General features: G+C 50.0%; 1 protein-coding gene across 3 annotated transcripts in view; it reads right to left on the reverse strand.

The window, feature by feature from the left end:
• The window catches only part of Epha10 (EPH receptor A10), a 33,871-nt gene that overhangs the window by 5,000 nt on the left and 5,214 nt on the right, over positions 1-23,657 (reverse strand). For all 3 annotated transcript variants that reach the window (XR_013110456.1, XM_034503206.2, XM_076934222.1), the window contains exons 4-10: positions 16,632-16,787; positions 15,800-16,150; positions 11,384-11,517; positions 8,862-9,033; positions 5,899-6,007; positions 895-953; positions 654-779 (exon numbers count right to left, since the gene is read on the reverse strand). Coding sequence is in view for 2 of the 3 variants with exons in the window: in XM_034503206.2 (XP_034359097.1) it covers positions 654-779; positions 895-953; positions 5,899-6,007; positions 8,862-9,033; positions 11,384-11,517; positions 15,800-16,150; positions 16,632-16,787 (1,107 nt within the window). In the remaining variant the exon portion in view is untranslated. The remainder of the gene's footprint in view (positions 1-653; positions 780-894; positions 954-5,898; positions 6,008-8,861; positions 9,034-11,383; positions 11,518-15,799; positions 16,151-16,631; positions 16,788-23,657) is intronic.

Below are 23,657 nucleotides of genomic sequence, written 5' to 3' on the forward strand. Positions count from 1 at the left end.
AGGCTGAAACAATGTGATTCTGGGTCATGGGGTCCTTTCCAGCTTGCTGTGGGAAGGTCTAGAGATTGAAGCATTGTAACCTTGGTCTCCATCTTTTTCTTTCCTCTTGGCCTTAGTCTCCTTCTCTGTGTCTGAGACACAGTAACTTCGCACATGCTTGCCCATCAAAGGTCGTTAAACGCAGCAAGAGATGACTATCTGTATTCTGCCCTACAGCTCCTTCCTGCCTTCTGTTGTATGGGTTCTGGGGAGAGGCCTGTTTCTTGGAGCACAGTAATAAGGCAGCAAGGCCTTGCCCTGAGCCTGAGGAGTTCCCATAGCACCCTTTTTGGTGAGAAATTGAGGCTCAGAGCCAAAGAGGATGAGCCTCTTAAGCCACTCAGCTAATCCATCATCAGACCTCAAGAGTGTCTGGCCCGAAGCTTACTGGAAAAACCTCTCCCTGCTATTCCATAAAAGCCTAGCTAGACTAAACTGAGACTGCCCAGAGAAAGGTCCTGAGTGCAGATGTCCCACAGTGACCTAGGGAACAGACTGAACAAGCTTTCTGGAAAGAGGTGGCAGAGACCGCGGGACTCTCCCCAGTGGGTGTGGCTTATCCAGTGGGCGGAGCTCCCTGATGAATCCAGGCTTCTAGGGTCCACAGGGCTTGCCTGCTCCCAAGCTCTTCTCCAGGGTGACGCTTTTGACATCTAGCTCTTTGGCAAACAAATGCACAGCCTGCAACGGGTCCCCGCAGCTTTGGGGGTCCAGAAACGTGCGGCGTGTCGGGACTTTGACTGAGAACAGAGGAAGAGAAAAAGCCTGAGGAAAGGGGCCTCATTGCTGGCATAACAGGAGGTGGCAGCTGGGAAGGGGCCAAAGACTGAGGTACGTGCAGCACAGATAACTCACAGTGAAAATACAGTTCCTCTTCGTCATGGGCGTTGCCACTTCCTTTACCATCGCAGGGCCTGTGGGAACGCAGAGACATCCTTTCACCAGGTGACCCCAGCCTTTCCCACTTTACCAGCGCCCAGGGCAGCACCTCTTGGTCCCTTCAGAAAGAAAAGCTCTGTGCCCCTTCTGGGGAGCAACTTTCTTGTCCTGTTGGTTTCTTTTCGTTTTTAGTTTAATTTAGGTTTAGATTTATTAAGTGTGTGTGTGACAAGTTGCAAAAGTTGGTTCTTTCCTTCTACCTTGTGGGTTCTTGTGTGCCCTTCTCCACTATGCCATCTTTTTTTTGTTTGGTTGATTTGATTTTTCAAGACAGGGTTTCTCTGTGAAGTGTTGGCTATCCTGGAACTCACTCTGTAGACCAGGCTGGCCTACAGAGACTGTGGTGTTTGAATATGCTTGGTCTAGGGAGTGGCACTATTAGGAGATGGGACCTTGTTGGAGTAGGTGTGGCCTTATTGGAGTCGGTGTGTCACTGTGGGTGTGGGCTTTGAGACCCTCATCCTAGCTGCCTGGAAACAGTCTTCCACTATCTGCCTTCAGATGAAGATGTAGAACTCTCAGCTCCTCCTGTACCATGCCTGCCTGGATGCTGCCATGTTCCTGCCTTGATGATAATGGACTGAACCTCTGAACCTGTAAGCCAGCCCCAATTAAATGTTGTCCTTATAAGAGTTGCCTTGGTCATGGTGTCTGTTCATATCAGTAAAACCCTAAGATAGAGATCTACCTGACTCTGCCTCCCAAATGCTGAGATTAAAGGTATGTGCCACCACGCCTGGCAAACTACGCCATTTTATAGCCCCTTTTCTTTCCTTCCTTCCTTCTTTCTTTCTTTCTAAAACGTTTTTTTTGTTTTTTTTTGTTTTTTTTTTTTTTGGTTTTTCGAGACAGGGTTTTTCTGTGTAGCCCTGGCTGTCCTGGAACTCACTCTGTAGACCAGGCTGGCCTCGAACTCAGAAATCCACCTGCCTCTGCCTCCCAAGTGCTGGGATTAAAGGCGTGCGCCACCACCGCCCGGCTTTCTAAAACATTTTAATCTTTAAAAAACTACCTCTCTCAGGCTGGAGAGATGGCTCAGCAGTTAAGGCTGGTCTTCCAGAGGTCCTGAGTTCAATTCCCAGCAACCACATGGTGGCTCACAACCATCTGTAATGGGATCTGATGCCCTCTTCCCATGCAGGTGTACATATAGATAAAGCACTCAATAAATAAAATAAAATAAAATAAAATAAAATAAAATAAAATAATCTTTTAAAAAATTACCTCTCTCGCTGGGCAGTGGTGGCACATGCCTTTAATCCCAGCACTTGGGAGGCAGAGGCAGGCGAATTTCTGAGTTTGAGGCCAGCCTGGTCTACAGAGTGAGTTCCAGGACAGCCAGGGCTACACAGAGAAACCCTGTCTCGGAAAAAAAAAATACCTTTCTCTCTCTCTGTGGATGTGTGGATGTGTGTGTGTGTGTGCGCACGCGCGCATGCATGTGGTTGGCACTCCCATGAAAGTCAGAAGACAACTTGAGGAAATAGTTTCTCTCTTTCCACTGTATGGGTCCCAGGGATTGAACTCTGGTCACCAAACTTGATGGCAAGCGCTTTTATGCACCATGCCACCCCTGCTGAAAGATTCTTTGCCCCCCACACCCTTTCTTTCTTCACCTGTTGCTGCCTTAGTCGCAGCTGTAGCCATGGTTTGCAGTCTGACAACCTCCCTTCAGCACACAGACAACCTGAAACCTGGATCTCTAACCCTTCAATCTCATCACTGTTCCTGGTCGGTTTGCTTTGAGAAAAGTCCAGAGATGTGCAAGTCTACACTCCTGACACAAAGCCCCATGCTACCCTGTCAGGAATAACAGGCTTATCTTCCCTGAGCCAGAGGCAAAGCCCAGGACAGTCAGGATCTGGGGACCTGAGGCAGAACTTTTGGGGTCCCATGAAGGCTCTGGCTTTTGTTCTGGAAGCAAAGAAAAGCCCCTAGGAACCTGAAGCAGGAGAATGCCCTAATTTACTTTATATTTTATATGTTTTTTTTTCCAGCTTGCATTTAAGAAGGAAGATCCTGGCAGCCAAAAGGGAACCACTCTATAGTTCCCACAGGAGATGGCAGTAGCTTGAGCTATGGGGTGGCTAATCCTAGTGAGAGATCTGTGGAAGGACAAGATGGCTAGACCATGGGGCTTGGAGACTGCAGGTAGCTGAACGGAAGAGTGAGGAAGCCAGAGAGCTCACAATGAGCCACTGCCAAGCAAAACAGGAAAGTTCAGATATCTTAGCTCGCCACATCTGGCTTTCAGTGTGGATTTATTAGCTCCTGGGTGGTGGGAGATGCGGAGGAAATCTGTGACTAGGGAACCTGATGGAAGGTAGATCTCCAAGAATACAAACTCAGGGGCCTACGTGCTCTGCCCAGGGAGATGATGGAGCCTGAAAGGGGGAACTGGGGATGATCAGGCTAGAGTGAGGGGAAGAGAACTGCGAAGGGGGCAGGAAGAAGATGCAGAAGAGGAATAGAAATGGGCAGGAGATGAGCTGTCACAGGAACTGAGGAAGGAGAGAGCACAGGAGACAAGGTCCTACCGAGGAAGGAAGAGGGGTTGGGGAATGGTTTGCAAAAGGGAGGTGTGTCACAGGAGAGAAAGGCATGAGAGGACTCTGACGCGCGGCCTTTGCAATCGATTGTGTGCTCTTGCACCGAAGCATCCCCAGGCCGTGGCTATGGGACTGGGTGGCTCGTCTTTTCCTATGTAATAAAACCATAATAAAGACAGCCCTGCCTAACAGCATCATGCCAGCAAAGAGCTTACGGATATATTGCGGGTGTTTTATTTTTGTTTCTTGTTCTGTTGATTTGAGACAGGGTCTCACTCTAGTCCTGACTGTCTTACAACTCCATATATAGACCAGGCTAACCTCAAAGGTGTGTGCCATCACATCTGGTTTATGGTGTGGATTTGGACTGGTCCCCCAAAAGCTTGAGAGCTAAACGACTTGGTCCGCAGCATGGGGTGAAAAAGGGAGGTGTTGGAGCCTTTGGGAGGTGTGGGCTGGGAGAAAGAAAGTGGGTCAGTGAGGGGCATGCCCTTTAGGAAAACATTGTGACCCCAGTCCCTTCCTGATTTTCTGCTTCCTGGCTGCCAATGAAGTGAGAAGCTGCCTCTGCTACAAGCTCCTACCATGATGACTTGCCATCTACAGGACCAAGACAAGTGGCCACAGACCAAACTTCTGAAACTGTGAGACACCCCCTCCCCCAAATTTCTTTGCCATAAATTGTGCATTTTGCCACAGCAACAAATGGCTAACACACTTACTAAGGCTCAGTGTGTGTGGTGGTCTGTACGAGAATGGCCCCTTTGTCTCAAGTTAGTGGAACTATCTAGGAAGGATCAGGGAGGTGTGGCCTTGTTGGAGTAGATGTGGCTACACACACACACCCCACATTCACTCTCACCCATAAATAAAAATACACATGCCTAAAAATAAACCTTTAAAAGGAAAATCTTGTCATCAAACCCATTACTTGGTATGGTAATCTACTCTCTGGTTCTCCTCACTGAAAGGCAGCTTGTCCTGAAGTCGGCAGCTGGCCTATAGCTGATCCTAGCCTACTCCAGCGCCTCTGTCTCTCCTGCCTCCACAGCCCTGATGGGTAAAGCCAGGATGAGATACTCCCGGCAGCTGCCCATCCCTGATTTCCCAACAGACCCAGAGAGTGGACCTAAAGCTGAGCTCCATGAGGAAGGAGCTCCCTATTCTCACCCTGCCTCTCCTCCCCTTCCTCCCCTTCCTCCCCTCCCTCACCCTTTTTGAGACAGTGTCTGTCTGTTGTGCTCTGGCTATCTTGGAACCCTCATGTAGACCAAGCTGGCCTTGAACTCACAGCTCCACTTGCCTCTGCCTCCTCAGTGGGCATGCCTTTAATCCCAGCTTGTCACATCTTCCTGATCCACCTTGCCCAGACACAAATGGCTCTGAGGTGCAGGACAATCATCTCTCCTCTGTCACTGGCAGTGCTTTGGTCAAGGCTATGCAAATAGCCAGTATCAAAGAAACACTCACTGTCCCTCTAGCGCACAGGTGGCTCAGACCCTTGAGATATGGCTCCCCAGCCAGCCCACTTTTCCTCTATACCCAGCTCCAACACACTAGCTCTGCCTACCACAGCCCCACACTGGGGCTGCCAGGGGGCCTCTGGGCATAGCAGTATGCAGGGTGGGGATACACACTGCTAAAAAGTCTCTGCTTCGTGCAAAGGAAACGGAATCTTCTTCCAACCAGACCTGACCAGTCCTGGCCCCTCCCCTTCTCCCCCCTATTCCCCTCCCTCGTCTTCCCCCCCACCATTTTTTCTGCCTGCAAGCTTCTTAGAGGAGAGGGACTTGGCTCAGACGGATGACTTTCCCTCCCTGTCCCCCTCTCTCCCACCCACTTACTGACTTTTTCTCTCTGCTTGTGTTCGAGGGGCTTCAGATCCCTTGGGGGCTGGAGCTGGGGGCCTGCAAGTGCCTCGGGAGAATTCTAATCGCACAGGAGCAGCTGGAATTTGATTCCATCCTCGGCGATGCCTTCTGACATTTAATGAGTTAAGGAGCTAAATCCCCTTCATCCCAGCACGGCTGAGCTAGCTGCAGTGCCTGCAGCTGGTGCGTGAGCAGCGTGTGGGGGAGGGGCCGCGCTGGCCACACTACTATCTTTTTGAAGGGAGGGGAAGACAAGGGCACAGGCTAGCCTCAAATTCCATATGTAGCTGAAGTAGGGATTGAACTCCTGACCTCCCTGCCTCCACAACCTGAGTGCTGGGGTTGCTGGCAGCACTGGGATCTATGCAGCAGTGTGCTTGAGTCTGTGAACTTGACTCTGTGTGTGTGTGTGGTGCACTTATAGGTACTTGTGTGTACATATTTTATACACATGGGAACAAAACCTATCAGAGGTCACCAGGATGAAACCAGCTACCTACCTCCTCCAGATGGCCAGCACACTCATCACGGAGCCCAGGACCAAGAGGGCTGAGATGGTCACCACGGTGACAACCACTGCGGGGCTCTGATCCCTGGATCCTGGGGCAACTAGGGGAAAAAAAAAACAAAACAGGGGACTGAGGCAGTCGAAGGACTAGGCTCCTGGGCAAGCACCAAGAGAGATTTCTGTCTCAGCCACCAGGGGACCCCTCAGCTGTTTGGCTCACAGTAGCAGACAGCCACTGTGGCAATTGGTGTGCCAAACACCTCTGCCTACAGGCAGGGCCTCTCTACTGCAGACCAGCTTTGAGAGGAGGCAAGAGTTCAGGTGGCTGGGGTTGGCTTCCCCTTGTGCTTTTCAAGGCGATGATAAAGAGACTTCCCGAAGCTCTGCAGGGTCACAGCCTCTGTTCTGAGTTCTTTTCCCAACATAGAATCTCCACGTCAACACTGAGCATGCCTGTGTCTAAGACAGTCTGCTTCGTACCTGAACTACACCTTCCTGCCTCATCACTACAAAAGTCCTAGGAGGGTCACTGTCTTCCGTTAAAGCAGAGGAGACAGGTTGAGGAAAGTTACCTAATTTGTCCAAAATCACATAGCTTCTAAGTGATGTAAACACGGGATTTTGTGGGGTTTTGGTTTCTATTTTGAAATGGTCTAAGTATCATGTAGCCTGGGCTGACCTCCAACTTATGTGGCCAAGAATGACTTTGAACTCCTGACCCTTCTGCCTCTGCCTCCCAAGTGCTGAGGTTACATCATGTGCCACCACACCCAGATTAACCCAAGACTGGAAGCTGTCACCCAAACCCTCTGCCTAATGCCAAAGCAGCTTAAAAACTGGACAGACACTCATAGGACCCCAATCTGCTTAAAGAAATGCACAGCCCCAGATTGAGAGACAAAAGTAAATAAGTTAATAAACAATACTTAACTATATAAAAAAATAAATAACCAGAGAGAAGAGGTGGTCTGGGAGACTGAAAGACAGAGTCTGCATTCCAGGCCCATATGCACAAACAGGGCCTGGGAAATGTCAAGCAGCCCACAGAACTGGAGGATGCACTGTACAGAGGCAGAGGATAATGAGATGGAAGCTGATGGGAATGGAGGGAACTTGAGGAGGCACAGCTAGGGGACCTTGGATGCTGACTAAGGAGAAAGAACTATCCGGGATGAGGGAACTGCCCATTTCTGCCTGGCTGGAGAGGAAAGGACAGAGGTAGCCCTTGGGGTTGGGCGTCAGGATGGGAAGGAGAGGTGTGAGACAGAAAGGTTCGGAAGAACTAGTGAGGAGAGGAGGCACTGGACACTGAGTAGAAAGATGGCTGTCTGTAGCAGGTTTGGGGTGAGGAAGAGGCTGGCTCAAGCCTGGGGACCAGGCGCTGTGGCCAGTCGCTCAGGGCGTGGTGAGGTGGGCTCGGGTGGCTTCCACTTGTTCAAATATCCCCCAGCCTCAAGATGCGGCTCTCTGCTCTTCCCAGGACGTGTCCCAGGCCAGACACAGGCGGGCATTCCTGCTAGACACACACTGTCCACCTTTCCTGATCCAGGCCCCCCTCCACATTTCGTCTTCACCTCTCTTTGGGCTCCCAGCATTTCCTATCTTGGATTACAGTCATGTAACGGGTTGGGAAGAACTCTTATCTTGACAGCGGGTGCCAGAGTGCCTCTTAGGAGGAGCTGCCTTTGTTGGGGAAAACACTGCTGTGAGCTACAGGGTAGATGGAGGTGAGACCCTGAGGGCTGGGGCCAGCAGGGAGCCAGGTGAGCAACAGAGAGGGAGCCAAGCTTCTGGCTGTGCCTGAAAGGGAATGGGGAGGGACTGGAAGGCAGGGGAAGAAGCTGGCACAGCACCAGGAAGCAGGGCCATTGGAAGATCGGGAATTCTCAAGTTCAGCTTCTCTTTTGTTGTTGGAACTTTATTGAGATGTGCCTTTTACACCATTTACTTTCTCTCTCTCTCTCTCTCTCTCTCTCTCTCTCTCTCTCTCTCTCTCTCTCTCTGTCTCTCTCTCTCCCTCTCTCTCTCTCTCCCCCTCCCTCCCTTCCTTCCCTTCTTATTTCTTGAGACGGGATTTCATGTAGCCCAGGCTGGCCTCAAACTCTTGGTTTCCCTTTCCTGTCCTCCCAAGCACTGGGATTATAGGCCTGCACCTCCAGCTTGGCTACTTAGTGATGTCATCTCTGCCAACCTTGAGTTCTGTGTAGAGGCATTTGGCCTTGAACATCTTTCAATGGTCCTTTCTCAAGCTTTCCAAGTGCTCAGATCATTGGCCTGTGCCCCTTCCCGGTCTCCTCCCTCTCAGGGAAGTTGGCTTCACATGCTAAACCTAGAGGGGAAAACTGGACAGCGTGCCATAGCAGACCAAGGTGGATCTCTGTTGTGGCTGAGAGAAGAGCAGCAGGAAGGAGCCAACAAGGCCCAGAAAGAGGTGACCTTGGAAGAAAAGAGGCTGGGTGGACTTAGGATGTTTGATGGAGGAGGCTGGGTGGACTCAGCATGTTTGATGGAGGAGGCTTGCTCCAAGGAGGGGAGTACCAGCTGGCACAGGTGTTGGGGTTCCCTGTGCTCTGGGGAAGATTCCAAGTGGGTTACTGCAGGTGGACCTCATATTCTTTGACTAAGATGTGAAGTGGCTTTTTTCTTTGTTTGTTTGTTTGGTTTGGGGGTTTTTTGTTTGTTTTTGTTTTGTTTTCTTTTGTTGATGTTTTTGGTTTTCTGTTTTTCAAAAAAGAGTTTCACTGTGTGCCCCTGACTGTCCTGGAACTCACTCTGTAGATCAGGCTGGCCTTGAACTCAGAGATCTGCCAACCTCTGCTTCCCTAGTGCTGGGATTAAAGGTTTGAAGCTTTTCTGTGGCTCCCTTCTGGACTCCTACGTCTACCTGCTCCCCTGCTCTGTATCTACCTGCTGCCTGTGCCCAGAGCCCTCCAAGTACTCACATGCATCACCTACCTTCCCCTGGGGTCTGCACTTCGATGCTTGGACTGAAGCTCTGGGCCTCCCATGAAGGCCCTGGGGAGGCCGCCCGGATCTGAAAAACGTATCTGGTAGCAGGCTTCAGGTTGGTCACAGTGACAGCCGGTGCCCCTGTCTTCACTGTGGAGTAAGTCTGCTCACTCTGACCCTGGAGAGAATGGAGCAGTGAGGCCCAGACCCAGGACCCAGGGCCAGGGAGAAGAAAGGTACTACCCTGAAGTTGGGGGTGAGGGGAACCTGACCCACATCATCTTGAGAGGCAGCAGCAATTTCTTTCATAGAATCCCCAATGCCTCTCTCCTCAAGACTCAGTTCCATAATAGGCTAGAGCTTCCTTTGTAGGGGTGACCAGGTGCTGGCTACCAGGGCTTGGCAGTCCAGGGGTGAGGTAGGCCAGAGCACAAACAAGGCTCACACAGACACCTGCCCTGTCCTTGATGTTCACAAGGCTTTTCATGCCATTGTCATCTGACTTGCAAAGAGAAGAACAAGGGTTATCTTGTTGGCTTTGCTCTGTTTTAATTCACAGATGAAGCAGGGGGTAAAAAGCTAGACTCAGGAGAGCATTGGCTGTAACTGGCAAGCAGCTACTTCCTGTACTAGGTCTAAAGCAGCCCTTGTGAAGCTTCCCCCCTCCCCCACTCCTTGTTAAGGAAGGGCCAGCCAGGGTGGCGGTTTTAAATCCTTCAGGTCTGACCTTTGCTGTACCCCAGTACATCTGACACCCAAAGTTCCTCTCTATGTTCAAACTTCACTCTCAACGCCGTCTCTCCAGCCCACAGCTTTGATCTGAGCTTCAGATGTACAGAAACCCACCTGGATGGCTGACACACCTCATACAGAGAAAGACCACACTCACTACGTAGCTCTGCCTGCTCTCCCTCCTCTCAGCCAGCAGCTCCCCAACCTGGTCCCCCAGGTCCACACATCCAAAAGTGAGTTGGTGACCCTGTTTTTTCCTGGGCATCCCAACTGTCACAGCTCCCATCAGACTTCTATTAATCAAAGCCATTATCTAATTCAGCAAAGCCCTACATGCCACTGAGGGAGTGAAATCCTGTCACACTGGGGAAGAAGTTTCTCTTTAATGAATTAATTTGCATAAAAGTGAGGCACCGTTTCGCAGAAGATCATATCTCAGAGTTAAAGACACCAAATTGATGGGGAAAGAGAACATGGGTTGGAAACAGCTCCATTCATCAAATGGAGGCTGAACAGTGACCTCAAATTGAAAATGCACAGAAGAGAAACGTGGGTGTGCAGCCACATGCCTGTAATCCCAGAGTGTGGAAGGTGGAGGTAGGAGGCTAGCTGGGGCTACGGAAGACCTGATCTCAAAATAAAAATAAATAAACCACAAATAAAAGAGGAGAAGAAGAAAAGAGAAGGCCATAAGGCTATTTGTGAGGAGGGGCATTTGAGGCAGCCTGGGGTGGAGATGGGGCATGGGGACAAGACTCACAAAATTCAGCAGGAGGCAGAAGCAGGAGGGTCCTTGTGAGTTGGAGATCAGCCAGGGCTACATGGACTGTTGCAAGCAAGCAAGCAAGCAAGCAAACAAAAATATCCCAGCAAAGGTATCATAAAGAAAACAACCCAGACTTATATAATCCCAGCACTGGGTAGACAGAGATTAGGTTTGTTAGGAGACAGAGAAAGATTTATCTTGACAGAGGTCAAGATAAATTCAAGGCCAGCCTGGACTACATAGTGAATCCCAGACCAACTAAGGCTTCTCAGAGAGAACCTCTCTCAAAGCAAACAAAAACGTATCTCAGGAGGCACTGTTTGCCATACAGACAGCTGGGGATGGTGGTCCATCCTCTAGAGGCCAAGGTCAGCCAGGAGTACATAGCAAGACTCTATCTCAAAAATAAAAATAACTCTATGGAATTGATGATGAGTATTTATTTATTTATTTATTTATTTATTTATTTATTTATTTATACAGGGTTTTTCTATGTATTCCTAGCTGGCCTGGAATTCACTATGTAGACCAGGCTGGCCTCCAATTCAGAGATCTGCCTGCCGTTGCCTCACAATTGCTGGGATTTAAGGTGTGCGCACCATCACACCCTGCGGAATACATATATATATTCCATAACTAAGGATGTTTGAATTTAGTAAGTGATGCAACACTCACACCCTTTTATAGTAAGCCACAGGAATGCAGACACCCCCCCCCCCCCTTTCTGGAACATTCCCCAACCTCCAGCCTGGCAATGTGCTCCTGTGGCCCACGGATATCTCTGTGTGCCTTTCCTTTGCAGAAGTGTCTGCAGATCATGTTTGTGACACTCAGCCAGGCCGAACAGACCTGCCCCACAGCCAGCTCTTCATCTCTGCTAAACCCTAAACTAAGGAAGGGAACTGGAGCTGTCTTCAGGGTGAGGAAGGAGAGAGGAGGAAGGAAGGGCCTCAGGAGGCCGGGCAGCTGAGGAATAAGGCTGAGGAAGGCAGGCAGTCTGGGATCTAGGCTGTTTCCTGCTGGGACTCACCTTCTCATAGTAGCGAATCTCATACTCGGTGCTGTTGGTTCCGGGAGCTCCAGCAATGACAGGCTCTCGCCACGACAGCGACACGCTCTGGGGCTCCACGCGGTCCCTGCGGATTTCATCCTCCTCCCAGGGTGCTGAGAGTAAGCAGAGCGGGATGCTCTCCTGGACCCTCTGCCCACAGGCTCTGGGTGAGGGCAGAAGGGGCGGGGCATGCACGGGGCAGCGGGGGTTGGGGAGTGAGAGGTGGGCGTGCGATATGGGCGTGGCCTGTGGGGGCTGAGGGGCAGAGTCTTGGTAGGACCAGAGGTTTGGGGAGAATATCTGGCCAAGAGTTCTCTCACTTTGATTGCCTACTGGGAGGGAAAGCCCCGCTTGCCTTCCCAGTTTTCCTCATCCTGCTTGCTTCTCATCCTTCAGATTCATTCTGTGGTTTGAAGACCTAAGAGAGTGTGGAGCCCAGATTGGCTTGTTCAAGGTGGTATGGCTGCAGACAAGCGAGGATTAGAAGAAAATCACCCCAACATGATAAAGGACAAACATGGGAAGCCCACAGCGAGCATAGCACTCAAGAGAGAAAGACTGGGAACGTTCTGTCTGGAGAAAGGCCAGGATGTCACTCAGTGCACTATAGAGCTTAAAAATTCTAGCCAGAGCGACCAGGCAAGAAAAACAGAAGGCGTGAATGGAAAGACACAAAGGCATCATGGGATGGCATGATCTTAATGTGGAAAACCCTATAAGGAATTCACAAAGGGTTCTCAGAGAACCAGCCTCACAACATGAAGAATTGTATATGAAGGCCTTGGGATGAGACTCGACAAAGTCAAGGGCTTGATCAAGTTCCCCAGCAGCCGGAGCGGCTGATGACCGGCAGTGCCCTGTACCTGCAAGAGGTCTGTGAAATAGTGCAAAAAGCAGCATCAGATTCTGGGACGACAGGGAGTCGGAAAAAATAGATATCAGGTAGCAAAGGGTAGAGGTGGAGACGGCAAACACATGCGCTGCCCTTTGACAAGGGCTTGGATATGGCTTCCGGTGTCACGTGGTATACCTGGCCAGTAGACCCAGTCTCTGCTGTCTTAAATTTCAGTGATGCCCATGGATACACAAGGAGCCAAAGCCCACAGCTGACAGCTGATTGTTGGTATAGGGGACAGGGAGGGAGCGTCATACTTTTAACCTCTGTAAAACCAGTGGGACTGGATGGACCCACGTGGCTGTAGTGAACCCCAGGCTACACTACCTACAGAGTGGTACTGTCTCCCATCCTAAAAATAACTTGAAAAATTCTTTAGTCTTTTTCCCAGTACCTGACCCTTTGAAAAAAAAGCAATGTCTTTGTGAGCCGGACAATAGCAGTCTGTCACTCCACTGCACAGCTGTGGGCTGTACTCTCCCCTGCCCCCAGCAGGCTGAATTCACTTGGACCTGGCTTAGAAGTAGAAGTGAGCTTCCTAGGGGGTGGTAAAGCCCTTTGTAGACCCAGACGGGGGCAGAGCCAGGGAGAGGCGAGAAATGTCACGTTTGAACTTTGTCAGTCAAGAGCATCCGATGGCCAGGAGATCCACAACTGGACATAGTTCCATCTTGGCCCCTCAGAGATGTATTAGATGAAAGGCTGATAGGCCCTGAGAGGGAAAGGCTAGTCAGATGGCTCAATAGGTAAAGTACTTGCCATACAAACATGAGAATCTGAGTTCAAATCCCCAGAAACCATACAAAGTTTTTTTGGTACTAGAAGCTCTCTGGACAGTTAGTCTGGCTTACAGAGATGCCCTTTCTCAAACAAGGGAGGTGAAAATGGACACCAGAGAGTATCCTCTGACCTCCACATATACATGCCTGCACACACACTCACAGAATCATATACACACATACACGCAATCATACACACACACAATCATATATATACACACACTCAAAAGAAAAAAAAATCAGGGTGATATCTTGTTATCTTATAATCATACCTGTAATTCTAGCACCCGACTAGGAGGATTGTGATGAACTTAAGGCTAGCCTGGGCTAAAGCCTATGACCTTGTTTCATTTTTTTTAAAGGTGGGTGATGGTTGGAAGAATTGCTCAGTGGTTAAGACTGTGCACTGCACCCAGGTCAGGTGTCTCACAGCTGCCTATGATGAAGTTGCAGGGCTGCCGGACACTCTGACCTTTGCAGGCACCTGCATGAATGTTCATGCAATACACATAAATTCATGCAGGCACACACATACATTTAAAATTAAGTAAATATATTTTTAAAGATTTATTTATTTATTTTATGTGTATGAGTGCCCTATCTGCATGTTCACCTGCATGCCAGAAGAGGGCATCAGATCTAGCTCACCCTATAGATGGTTGTGAGCCACCATGTAGTTGCTGGGGATTGATCTTAGGACCTCTGAAAGAGCAGGTGGTGCTCTTAACCGCTGAGCCATCATCTCTCGAGCCCCCAAGTTAAATATTTTTAAAGGGTCAGGCAGGCATGATGGCATAAAACTTTAATCTCAGAACTCAAGAAGCAGAGGCAAGTGGATTTCTATAAGTTTGAGGCCAGCCTGATCTACATAGCAAATTCTGGGCCAGCCAGGACTACACAGTGAAACCTTGACTTGCAAGAGGAAATGTGGGGGCTTGACCAGCCTCAATTGGACATTTGACTAGCATGCAGGAAACCCTAATTTGCTTCCTAGCACTATATAGATTGGGTCACTCCTAAAATCCCAACACCTGGGAGGTAGAGACCAGAGCTACTCAAGAGGCCAGTCTTGGCTACATAAGAACCTGCCTGGGGCTGGAGAGGTGGCTCAGTGGTTAAGAACACTGGCTGCTCTTCCAGAGGTCCTCATTCCTAGTACCCATATGGTGGCTCACAACTCTCTGTAACACCAGTTCCAGAGATCCAGTGCATTTTTCTGCCCTCTGCTGCTACTAGGCATGGTACACAGACACACATGCAGGCAAAACACCCATAAACATAAAATAATGAAAAAATATCCTGCAATATTATATATATATATATATATATATATATATATATATATGCTACATATAGTAGTATATATAATATATAAAGAGAGTTTTATAGAAATACTCACGAGTATAAAACATTGTGGCAATACATACTAGTTGCTTTTTTTGTTTTGGTTTGTTTGAGCTTTTTTTGTTGTTGTTGTTTGTTTTCATTTTTTTTCTTTTTAAGACAAAGTCTCTCATGTAGCCCTAGCTGTCCTGGAACTCCCTATGTAGACCAGGCAGGCCTCAAACTAACAGAGATTCTGCTTGTCTCTGCCTCACACATGTACAGCATTAAAGACGTGCCCTAACATACCTGGTCATACTTTTATTCTTTAAGACAAAGCTTCCTGTGGCCCAGACTGAGCTCAGTTCACTGTGTGGCTCAGGTTGACCTTGAGTGCTGGGATTAGACATTGCCTCTGTTTTTGTTCTACTTCTTTGCTACTGGTGATGAAACCCAGTGCCTCAAGCATGCTGGGCAAATACTGCATCATTGAGCTGCCTTCCCAGGCCTTGACTTATTTAAAATGTAAACGCAATTGCAAGGGTTAAGTCTCAACGGAGACAATAAAGAACAGAAGTGTCCTAGAAACCCAGGTAGACTGGAAAATCGCTCTCAAAATCCTAGGAAAGGGATTAAGAGCTGAAAACGACGAAGGAAGTGACAAGATGTGAGAATCAGGAAATAGATGTACAACCCAAGGGCTTAGAGATCCGGTTAAGAGATACAGAGGGGGAGATACTCAAAGCAGCTGCCAAGAAAACTTCCCCAGGAATGAAAAAGGAAAGTGCGGATCAAAGGGCCTACTGTGCTCCAGTCAGGCGAGAGTGAAAAGAAATCCATATTGGTTATGTTTTCATTTTTCATCGGCAGGCTAAGAAATTATTCAGACACCCCTGTGTGTGCACATCTCTACACCAAGGTACTTACAAAAGAATGAAAATCACCCCAGGCCTTGCTGGAAACTCAACTGACAGGGTAGGGTCACGGAAGACAGGGAAGGAGGGTCACACACCAATCAGATAGGAAAGACTCAGAAGCCACCGCACGCGCTTATCCGTCTTGCAAAGGGCACTCAAGGGATTACTTGAAAGTGTGCAGTAGAGGAGAGACAAATCAGAAGTAAATGTCAAGGATGTGGAGGGTGTGGTGTCAAAGGTGGTTTTCATCCCAGTGGAGACTCAGAAACGAGTAGCGCGGCCACTCTGTCGCCTGCGTTCTGAACCTGCCTGCGTCCCTGCTTCTGCAAGGTGGCCGAGTTAGCAAAGGGGTGGAGGGGAGAAGGCGGACACACAGGCACCACATGGGTCCGGGGTTGGGGTGGGGGATGCGGTCACGTGGGTTCCTGAACTCCTAGGGATGCTTGCGCGGAACTGCCTCGGATGGGGCACGCGGCCTTACCCCCGGGTCCTGTGGACACTGTGACCTGAGCGTAGGTGGCTCCCGCGGCGGCCGCTGGGCCTGAGACGCCGTTGAGCGCGGCCACGCGCACGGTGTAGCGCGCGCCCGGCCGCAGGTGCAGCAGCGTGGCGGCGCGTTCCCGCAGCCCAGCCTGGCGCGGGACGAAGGCCACGCGCGGCCCGCAGGGTTGGCACGCGCTCGCCTGACCGTCGCGCCCGCAGCGCAGGCACAGCAGCGAGTAGGTGACGTCGGAGCGGCCGCCGGAGTCCGCAGGCGGCAGCCAGCGCAGCCGCAGCGCCAGCGGGGAGCGGCTCAAGCTGTACTGCAGGTCCCGCGGCGCCGACGGCGGCCCTGCGACATGGGGCGGCGCTGAGTGGGGCCGGGCGGGGACGCAAGAGCGCGAGGCATGGGGATGGGGCGTGGGGGGGTGTGGGCTCGGGCAACCGGCATGGGAGCAGTATGGAAGGAAACCGGCAGACGTGGGGAGCATCGTGGGGACCGAGATCGAGGAGACTGAGATGGGGACATGGTCACAGGGAACAGAGGGCGTGACAGAGAGGAGGGACGTCCCAACCAGACTCAGGAAGAGACGAGGGGAATGGGGACGGGACTCCTCAGACGGCCACCCACAGAGAATTCTGCCCCTCCCTCCCCCCATCTCCATCCTTCTGGATTCCTCCAGTCCCAGGCCCAGGTTCCCAGACCCACCCCAGGCCTTTCTCTTTGCCCTGTCAGTCCAATTTGCAATCCCTACCTCCCACCCCGCCCCTGCCTCAGTAGTACAAGGGTGGCGTCCCCCCCACCCCCACGCCCAGCCAGCAGGGAAACTCACGGGTGCAGGAAGCTGAGGGCGGGTCGGTGGGCGATCGAGCATAGGTGTCTTGACACACGCAAAAGGTAGAGGCATTCTCCAGGGCCAAGCTGTGTTCCGGGCAGGGCGAGCAGAGGGGCCGCCTTGGAGACACCTTGTAAAACCCTGGGGGACAGGCTGTGGGAAGGGGTTGGTGAGAAGTCTCCTTCCTGACCATGCCCCACCCTGGCTTCTTGCTTTTCCTGGACTAGAGGGAGGAGAGCGGAGTGAGGCTCTTAGCTCAGTCTCATCTGGCCCTTGACAAAAGCTTGTATGTGCCCGGGATGGCGACATAGTTCACTCCTGTTAATTAATTTGACTGTATCTCTTGGTTACGAAGAGGAAAGCGAGACTGAGAGAAGTTAAGCTGCCAAATGCTCTACCATTAGTGGGATTCCCATCCTGGCCTGCCCCTTTCAAAGTCCTGCACCGAGGCTCTTAAGGTCAAAGATGCAATCCAGAGGTGAACAAGAGAAAAGAAGGGCGGGGCCTCCAGGGGCTGGGCCCTGTTACTCAGGGACAGATACACAATCCCACTTAGACAGACAGACAGGCAGTAAGGCAGACACACACACGTGTATACACACACAGACAGACAGAGAGAGAGAGAGAGAGAGAGAGAGAGAGAGAGAGAGAGAGAGAGAGAGAGAGAGAGAGAGACTAGACCCAGTTTGGAGGCAGAGTTGGGCAGGTGGAGGGGTGGAGCTGCCTAGTGCCCCAGCGGCTTCCTAGATTAGTGTGACTAGATTAGTGTGACTGTGCTCAGAAAGGAGCCTTGCTGCCTTTGCCTTCACTCACCCAACCCACGGCACAGCTCCTAGGAACAGGCTGAAACTCAAGCCGGTTCTGGTTCATAGCTGAGTTGCCTCACGCCCACATGCACGCAGGTATTTGCTGAGTCGCCTGGGGCATGTCGGTTAATCTTCCTGAACCTTGTGTAGAATCCCTGCCTCAGGAGGACTGACTGAGAAAAAACACTGATATGATCTGTGTGGACTGCAGATATGGTGATGGTAGTAACTGTTTCTCCCTCTCAGACCCAAAGAAACAAACGCACACTTTATCAACTGACTGACTGAGACAGGATCTCGTGCAGTCCAGGTTAGCCTTCAACCATCAGTGTAGCTGAGGCTGACCTTGAATTTTTGTTCTTCCTTTCCTGAATGCTGGGATTACAGGCATGACCATACTCTGAACGCCTATATGATTCTATTTCATTTATTTGTGTGTGCAGGAGGTGTGCTTGCCCATTTGTGAACACGAACAGACCAGAGCGCCACATCAAGTGTCTTCCTCTGTCACTGCACAACTTATTTTTGAGACAGGCTCTCTTGCCAAAGCAAGAAGTTCAGGGCCTCAGCTATTTTAACTGGTCAGAAAGCCTCTGGGATTTGGCGCCCCCTTCCTGTGCTGGGGTTACAGACAAGCTCTGCCATGCCTAACTTTTTGTGGATGCTCAACTCAGACCTTCAGGCGGACACAGCAAACATTTTACCCCAGAGCCATCTCCCTGACTTAAATGCCCATTTAAAAACAGGTCTCAGTCTGGTTTGGAGCAGTGGCTCCAGGCCCCTGCTCTCCGTTGTGCTCTCTGTGGGTCCTCATCCCACTTCCTGGGCTTTTCCTCTCGTCTAGCTAGGGATGGAAGGCTGAATCCAAGCAGACAGAACAACAGCAGAGAGAAAGACTAACTTTTGGGAAGAACACTGTTCCCAAGAAGAGCTGAGCTGTTGCACTGTCTGAAAGGTTTAGACTTGGGAGAGTCCCATCTTACCCAGAGTCCCCCTGCAGCGTAGCTAGAGGGTGGGCTAAGCAGCCTCTTTCCTTTAGCACAAACTGCAGGGCAGCACTACCCCTGTGGGCCTGCGGGTGTAGTCAGAACCATGACTTGAAAGCCTGGTGCAGTATGAGCTCTTTACTTTGGGCTGAGGAAACTGTCAGTCAGATGGACATTGTGATCACAGCCTGTTAACCGCTTGGAAATGCAGTGGAGAGGGTTTGGAGAGGTGCCCCATGTGGAAGTCTCAGGGTATTGGGAGGAGTGTAGAGGTGCCATTCTTGAAGTGGAAGAGAGATGCTGTCCGACCTGTGGTCTTCGTGGCCCCATCACAGACAATTGTGGTCGTCCCTACTCTGAGAGGTGTTGTCTAGAATGCTGTGCTGAAGGACAGACTCAGGAGAGGACTTCCTGACAGCCAACACCTCCCTCTTCAAAGTCAAAGTCAGGAGTTCAGAGGTCATCTAGTTTAGCTCGCACTGGTCTGGCCCCAAAGAGATTTCTTCACCAGCTTTGCTCACATACCTCACGATGTCTCCCCCTTCTCAGGCTGCCTTTGCCACCAGAGAGAAAGGCTGTTCATAGGAGGAGCCCAAGTTAGGCGCTCCGTGTAGAGCCAACCCTGTCACTCCACCAAGGGGGTCCCAGTGACCTATACAGCATCAGCAAGCAGGCAGACCCAAGAGAGACTTGATAATGGTCTGTGTTCCGTAAAGGGAAGCCAGATTTCACTGATTCCTATGGTGACTACAGCAGGACCAAGAACCAAGGTCACTAAAAGAGCAGGACACAAGGTGTCGGTGACACATGCGTTTTAATCCCAGTACTCGGGAGGCAGAGGCAGGCAGATCTCTGAATTGGAGACCAGCCTGGTCTACAGAGTGACTTCCAGGACAGCCAGGGCTACACAGAGAAACTCTGTCTCAAACAAAACAAATACCAAAAATAATCATGATCTTAACCATAATCCTAAAGACTGGGGAGACCTTAGCTTTGTCTCCTCTAACTTTGAGAAAGTGTCCACGTGGCTGCAAGAGACTCTTGGACTGCCTGAAGGCACCCATGCAAACCTGACCACTTCTGGTCCCTTCCTAACCTTCTCCCACAGCCCCACCATGCCTACTCTGAACACCACAGAGAGCTTCTGACCAACGACGTCTCACACCCTCTTCCTCCTGGCAGCTGTGTTGTGTATCTCTCCAAAGTCCAGATCCAACAGCACCTCCCTTGGGAAATTTGCCCTAGATTTCCCCCATCTCCTCCACTGCCCTGCCCAGAGATGATGCTATTACGAGCAACTTTTATCTGGTCTCAGCCTGAGGAGAGGGAGCAGGAGCACAACACAGACCAGAGGTCTTTAGCCTCTAAGTATCCACAAGATCACCATCTGCTATAAGCTAGGTGCTTTTCTAAAGATATACCATAAAATGGACATAAATCTGACAATCTGACTCCCCCCCCTTACAGATGACCCCACACCTGGAAGAGCACACAGGTTGTGAGTTAGTAAATCCCCCCAACAGCTGGTTATGAAAAACACAAACACCTCCATCTGATCCATATCTCCTCTCCTGCAGTCTTAGAGGTGGGGACAAGCCATCCTCTGTTTAAGGACAGCTAGCTATCTCCACTCTGGATCCCTGACTTCCACCCTTCTTCAAAGTCAGTATTCCCTCTGCCATCTCCTCTTTGCAAGCCTGTCTGCTGCCTCTTTCCAGTGATGTCACTAGGGGGTGGAGCAGAGAAGCAGCCCATCTCCATGCAGGCATAAGGGCTCTGACTATAGACTATTTTAAAACAATCCTAAAGCTGACTAAAAGTTGCCCTGCTTTTTATTAGCAACATGCGTCAGCAATTTTAACCCACATCAGTAATAAAACATTCTTTCCTCTTGAACAGATCTCTCCCTGCACACATTTGGTGTGGCACTGGCTCTCTTCCCCCAGCACATAAACAAGTGTCTCTGATCTACAATAAAAGCCCTCTTTCTGTTCAAACAATATGTTCACATGCAAAGATTCTATCAGCCCAACATTCTGCTGAAGATGCTGTCTCTTCTTCCTTCAAATCCTAGCTTCTAGAGGAAGAGCTCTCTCTCTCTCTCTCTCTCTCTCTCTCTCTCTCTCTCTCTCTCTCTCTCTCTCTGTGTGTGTGTGTGTGTGTGTGTGTGTGTGTGTGTAGGGGGGTGTCAAACATAGCCTCAGGATGGCCTCAAACTCACCGTTTAACTGAAGCTCCACCAACTGAGTTGTCTGGGATCACTACACATCTAGATACTTTGACTCTGGTGCTACAGGTCTCTTTATTCTTCAGCTGACTGACTACAGCCTGTTCTTTCCATTGCTCAGCTGTGATTGTTCTTGCCAAGATCAAGTGACTGCTATCCAACCCTCGACACGCCTGAGTGCTCACCATGCTCTCCTCGCCCTGGACCACCATGTTATTGCCTTCCTGTTTCTATCCTTTAATCTCTCAGCATGCCTCCCCCAATCTCTTCCATTTAGACAGGATCTATTATGTATCCCTGGCTGTCCTGAGGGTCACTATGTAGACCAGGCTATCCTGGAACTCACAGTAGCTGCCTTCCTCTACCTCCCAAATGCTGGCGTTAAAGTGGTGGCTCTCATCCTAGGTGGCTCTACCCCTTCAGCAACTCTCTGTCTCCAGAGCAAAATTACAGTTATGAATGAAGTAGCAGCGAAAGTAGTTTTAAGGTTGATGGGGGTCACCACAACATGAGGAACCGTATTAAAGAGTCACAGCACTAAGAAAACTGAGAACCATTGGATTAAAGGCATATGAAAACCACTTTTTAAAAAATCTTTGCCAAGTATAGAATGCACAGCAAATGCTTTTGCTGGCTGAGCCATCTTGCCCCTTTGGGATCTTTTGTTTGTTTTTTAGATTGAGTCTCATGTAGCCTAGACTGGCTTCAAATTCACTATGTAGTCCAGGATGGCCTTGAACCCTGGTCTTCCTGCTTCTACTTCCTGGGTGCTGAGACAACAGTCATCCCACCTCATGTCTCCCATCCCATCCCATCCGTCTTCATCACTCAAAGATGGCTGCTACCATTTCAGTCTCACAGTCTGTCTCCTGAACTATTGGGTCCACCCTCCTTCCTCCCTTCTGTCCTCCTCTCTCCCACCGTTTCTTTGCTGGTGCAGCTTGAGTGTTTTTGTGAACATATAAATCTGAACGTGCTGGCTTCCGTCCTCATTGACCTGAAGCATTAAGTCTTTATTTCATTATTCACATCTGGCCCCACCCCGCTTCCGGCTCATGGATTCTCACACTCCCACGTGCCGGTGGCAGTAACCACCCTGGGTTACTTATTTAGTACCAGCCACTCTGTTCCTTTTTGTCACTATGCCTCTGCAGAATATTCCCAGCCACCAAGAAGAAAAACCTCCCTTTCTCTGGAAAACTCTCCTCATCCTCAGAACTGGGATCTCTGTGAGTAGGACTCACACCATGGTGTGATAGTTTCACATTAACTGTTAACCTGGCATCTAGGAGACAGGCTTCTGGGGACATCTGCAAAGGACTGTTTAGACTAAAGATAGCCGTTTTCATGTCTGTGAGGAATTGTCTTGATTGGGCTAATTGAGGTAGAAAAACCCCATCTTTTTTTTTTTTTTTTTTTTTTTTTTTTGGTTTTTCGAGACAGGGTTTCTCTGTATAGCCTTGGCTGTCCTGGAACTCACTCGGTAGACCAGGCTGGCCTCGAACTCAGAAATCTGCCTGCCTCTGCCTCCCAAGTCTGCAAAACCCATCTTTTTGTTTTTGAGACAGGGTCTGTTTACATAGCCCTGGCTGTCCTGGAACTCATTGTGTAGTCTAGGCTGGCCTTGAACTCACAGATCTGCCTGCCTCTGCCTCTCGAGTGCTGGGATCAAAGGCCCATGGGGACTGTGGATGGGAGCATTTCCTGAACTGTATAGGATGGAGGGAGCCAGCAGAGCACTAGCAGGTACGAGTTAATTCACTGCTCTCTGCTCTTGGCTGTGTGTTTAATGTGACCAGTTCTCTGTGGCTTCCTCAACACTAGACTGTAAGATAGAATTAGAGGCCAAACAAACCCTGCCTTCTAAGTTTGTGTCAGGCTAGTTATCAAAGCAGCAGAAAGAAAATTGAGACACATGGCCCTCCACACTTCCACTGACCATCTACCACATCCCACGGCCTGCAATGGGCCCAGGGGCTGCTGAGATCAATGCCTGAGCTCAGAAACACACCTGTGCACACATTGATTCCTAGTGTGGGAAGATTGCCACTGTAGTACAGCCATAGAGAACTCGGTGGGAACCAGATGCTTGAGAGAGCTCAGAAAGGTTCTTGCTCCTGGGTTTCATATTAACCACAATGTTCCAGGAACAGACAGCTGTATTCATCCACACAATAATAGCTGCAGACGATACTCAGCCCATCTGAACGGTTGATTGAGTAAGTAGGGAAACAGTGTCCTGGTTAGCTGTAACTGTCAGTTTGACAAAGCATAGCATTACCTGAGTCTCAATTGAGAGATTTCTCAGATCAGATTGGCCTATGGGATGTCTGGGATGGATTGTCTAGATACAGGAGGACCTAGCCCACTGTGTGAGGTATCATTCCCTGGTCAGATGGACCTGGGCTGCATAAAAAACTAGGTCAACCTATGAACCAGCAAGCAATCTTCCTCTATGTTTTATGTCTTGAGTTCCTTCTTTGACTTTCCTCAGTGATCTGTAAGCTGAAATCAACCCCTTTCTTCCCTTGGGTTGTTTCTGGTCGGAGTGTTTTTATCATAGCAATAGGTGAAATGACAGCACCAAGTTGTCTTCTTCTTCTGACACCTGCCACTCTGCAGCTGTGTTATAACTTAACGTGTCACTTTCTTATGAGTTAAAAGAATTAACTGTTGCCCCTTTCCGCCTAGATGTGTTTTCAAGAGCCAGGGCTGTGTCGGATGCACTTCTATCACCCTGACACCCAGAGAGAGTCCTGGATTAGAAAGTGGATCCTTTGGTAATGAGATAGTTTAGTGGGAAGGGCAATTGCTGTCAAGCTTGGCCACTTGAATTCAAGAGTAGAATATGTGGTGGAGGATAGAGCTGAATTCCATGGGGCATCCTCTGGCTCCCACTTTCACTCCATGGCATGGACGCATGCTCTCTCTCCTTAGACATCACACACACACACACACACACACACACAGAGAGAGACAGACAGACAGACAGACAGACAGACAG

The sequence above is a fragment of the Arvicanthis niloticus genome, chromosome 5 (genome assembly GCF_011762505.2).
Source record: "Arvicanthis niloticus isolate mArvNil1 chromosome 5, mArvNil1.pat.X, whole genome shotgun sequence".
Taxonomy (NCBI): domain Eukaryota; kingdom Metazoa; phylum Chordata; class Mammalia; order Rodentia; family Muridae; genus Arvicanthis; species Arvicanthis niloticus.